The sequence below is a fragment of the Lathyrus oleraceus genome, chromosome 6, assembly GCF_024323335.1.
Source record: "Lathyrus oleraceus cultivar Zhongwan6 chromosome 6, CAAS_Psat_ZW6_1.0, whole genome shotgun sequence".
In the NCBI taxonomy this organism is placed as follows: Eukaryota; Viridiplantae; Streptophyta; class Magnoliopsida; order Fabales; family Fabaceae; genus Lathyrus; species Lathyrus oleraceus.
Genome location: NC_066584.1, coordinates 466,903,862 through 466,907,228, shown reverse-complemented (window position 1 = coordinate 466,907,228; position 3,367 = coordinate 466,903,862). Strand labels below are relative to the sequence as shown.

The 3,367-nt window shown below is 34.1% G+C and overlaps 1 protein-coding gene across 1 annotated transcript; it reads right to left on the bottom strand.

The window, feature by feature from the left end:
- Window positions 1-561: 561 nt before the first annotated feature.
- LOC127092668 (thioredoxin domain-containing protein 9 homolog) lies at window positions 562-2,393 on the bottom strand. Its single transcript, XM_051031553.1, has 3 exons — window positions 1,937-2,393; window positions 1,238-1,396; window positions 562-1,111 (listed from the first exon to the last, which is right to left on the bottom strand). The coding sequence occupies exons 1-3, from the start codon at window positions 2,234-2,236 to the stop codon at window positions 929-931; spliced, it is 642 nt and encodes a 213-aa protein (XP_050887510.1). The 5' UTR covers window positions 2,237-2,393; the 3' UTR covers window positions 562-928.
- Window positions 2,394-3,367: the final 974 nt, after the last annotated feature.

Here is a 3,367-nt window from a genome sequence, read left to right as displayed (position 1 = left end):
ACAGGTTGTTAACAGTGTTAGTAATCAGAAATTTAGTTACAAAATTTTAAAATTTTTAGGACTTTTCAAAAGGCTATAAACTATAAGGACTTAACTACAAATTGACATAAAACTAGAGGGGCCAATGAAATAATTCAACTTCAACCTCACTTGTTTTGCAAATTTTCAGAAGCATTTAGTATACATATTTATCACCATGAATACTTATGCAGTAGCAGCAGTTGAAGTAAAATATTCACAGCCGTAAAGTGTATCTGAATCCTCTATGCATTGCAATAATATATGATCGTCTCCCTCATGCAATAGTGACGAGAATGCAATTTCTTCTAAATGATCCAAATTCAACACACAACACATGCAATCTCTTTTAAATTATCCAAATTCAACACACAACATAGTCGTATTTATTTTTCATTTTGAAACTAAATAGAAGAGGTTGCAACAGAGATAAATAGTCTATTATTAACCACAGTTACTTCATGACTATAGATATTGCATAAAGTAATTCTTGGCAATAACACATTTGCAAAAAAGACAAACACATTAAAGGCTATGTGTGTCTATCTCAAAACTCTTAATATTACTAGTTATAATGATTAATATCATTGGTACAATCATCAGGTGATAATGTCAAAAAATATTTCAGAAAAAAGATGATCCAAACCAAAGTGCTGGAGTCTGATAGAAGATCTAGATCTACAAATTACTATAAAATCTTACAAGACACACAAGTGGACAGTGAAACCTAATTTAGTAGGACACACAAGTGGCCAATGAAAACCTAATTCAGAAAGACACACAAGCTCCAATAAAACCTAATTAAGAAAGACACACAAGCTCTAATGAAACAAAATTTAGACAGTGATCTGGGCTCTTGCCTTTCCAGGAGGAGGGCAGAGTAAATAAACTCAACATCGGAAAATACAAGTTACTCTGAATCTGATGAGTCTGCATGTGTGCCCTGCCGAACACTTCTTTTGGTTTGCGCAGTGGACTTTGCACGGTTCATTGATGATTCACCCTCCAAAAAGATGACTTGAGCTTTAGCCAATCTTTCTTCCAAAACCTCTGTGCTAAAGTCATCAGTACCACCGAGTTGGTCAAACCCCACCTAATACACATACCATTATCATACATTTGTAAAATTACTTGAATAAAGATGGAAATGCTATCCAATATAGCATTTCCGGAAATATGTATCAACTTTATCAATAAGTAAGGGCCTTAATACACATACCACATAATCGTCCACTTTGGTATTCTTTATGAGGGCAATAGTAGGAAGAACAATGATCTTGAGCCTCTCAGCTAAAAATGGACTTTTTTCAGCATTAATTTTCACAAACCGGGTCTCGATATGCTGCTTCGCCAACAAACTTAAATGCTTGTCCACAACCTGCAAATGAACTGTGAGCACAGATCTTTCTCTTCATTTCAGTGAAATCAAATATCTAAACCGTGATATTCAAATCGTGGTCTAAGTTGCTTTTCCTCTAAAGATAAACCAATCATTCTACTTGAAATAATATCAAAGTAGAAAAACTCCTTAATTAGTTATTAGCATATTTAGCATCTGTTGAATTGAAAATCAAATTAGTTGTGAGTTCAAACAGAGTCGAGATGTACAAACTAAATTAAACAACTTCAGTCAAATAATTTAAATTTCACAGTGAAGTCAAATAATTCTTCAAAAGAAGCACAATATTAGAAATAAACTGTGTAGCTCAAACTTCAATTTCAAAGCATACTCATGAAATAATTGATACAGTTCTAAAAATTCAAAGCTTCCAGCAGTAATATTTTGCATAATCGTCAAGCAAACTAAACTAATTGCATCGCAAATTGCATTGAATTCCGCATAGTTGATTCAACATTGAAATTCTACATAAAAATAATACCAATGCAAATAAAACACGAAATTATGAGAAATCGATACCTTGCAGGGCCAATTTTCGCGGAAGAAGTGACAGACAACGCGTTCGCTGGCCTTGACGATGGAGAAGAAGTCTTTCTCGGAAGGAATCTCGGTATATTCGCCATGTCCGAGGGAGATCCAACGGCTACGCTTCTCCGACATTTTCTTCATTTGTTGCAGCCTGCGTTCCCTAAGGACTTCGAGATCGTCATCGTCGAGGCGTTCGAGGGCGGCGATCTCTTCGTCGATCTTGTCCTCGACGGCCTGCACAACCGTCAGTACTTGTTTCTCGATCACCTCTTCGATCTTTCCTCGGTCCATCTTCCACTCTCAGATCTCTCTCCCTCCCTCGCTTTGCACTTCAACTTCAAATTAAGGTTAATACGACGCCGTCTAGTCTAAAAGTTCCTTTGAGTTTGGGATAGATTTGAATTTAGTTCATTTAACTTAAAATAACAAACTAATCTCTAAACTTTCAACCCTAAATAAAAAACATTAAAGTATCAATTCTTGTTTAAAAATATGCCTCTCTATTTTAGGGAGATGCTTAAAAAAAATCACAATTACATGTAAGATTAAACTCTGTTAAGACACTTTTATTTTATTAAAATTTAATTAAAATTAGGATGAGTTATCCGTATGTATTAGGGTGACTTATGATATATCTACGTAATAATCTTTCATTCAATATTCATTAAATTTAATATATGTATTTTCAGAATATACACTTTAAGGTAAAAGAAGAAACAACCAAAAACAAGGACAGAATAATGAAAAAATATCATAAATTAACATCAAAATAAACATTACATATATAATCGTTAACATTAATATAAATTTAACATTACATTTCATTACAACTTTTAGGACGTTGCAACATCCTTATAATATCTTTGTTTGATCTTGCAATCGTCGCATCAACTTCAATCGGAACATTTGTTGAGTAATGGTAAAATGTACTCCACGTAACCTTTAAATCCTCGTTTGTCTTCAGTTCAAGCATGGTCAAGTGTATCTTCCATTCGTTGTCAATTGAAGGTGAACGATACTCGATCTTGACAACTCTTTATTTTTCTCGATATCATAATAGAATATTCAGTTTGAATTTTCGATCGACGAGAAGTATGTCATTAGAGAACCTAAATGTAGATTTATATGCTTGCAGATATGAAGTTGATGATCCTACTGATAACCTTCCTAAAAGTTTTGTGACGACAACACCAACTATTATTGAAGTCGGTAAAGTCAGTGGTAATAGTTTTCTAACTCCCTAATGATGGTGACCAAACTTAAGGACATCTCAAGCCTCATCTAGTAGGAGAATCAAGACTTCATTGAAGTGTTTATATGATCAATGTATATGGTAAAGAATCTTGAAGGCCTCGGAGTTGTAAAAGAGAGAAAGTGTGAAAGTTCGCTTAGTCGTGTCTGTCTGAGTGACCAGGATTTTGT

Coding starts and splice junctions, on each gene's coding strand:
- LOC127092668 (XM_051031553.1), bottom strand. CDS start 2,236: ATGGACCGAGGAAAGATCGAAGAGGTGATCGAGAAACAAGTACTGACG. Junction 1,397..1,936: donor GCGAAAATTGGCCCTGCAAG/GTATCGATTTCT, acceptor GTTCATTTGCAG/GTTGTGGACAAGCATTTAAG. Junction 1,112..1,237: donor CCAAAGTGGACGATTATGTG/GTATGTGTATTA, acceptor TATGTGTATTAG/GTGGGGTTTGACCAACTCGG.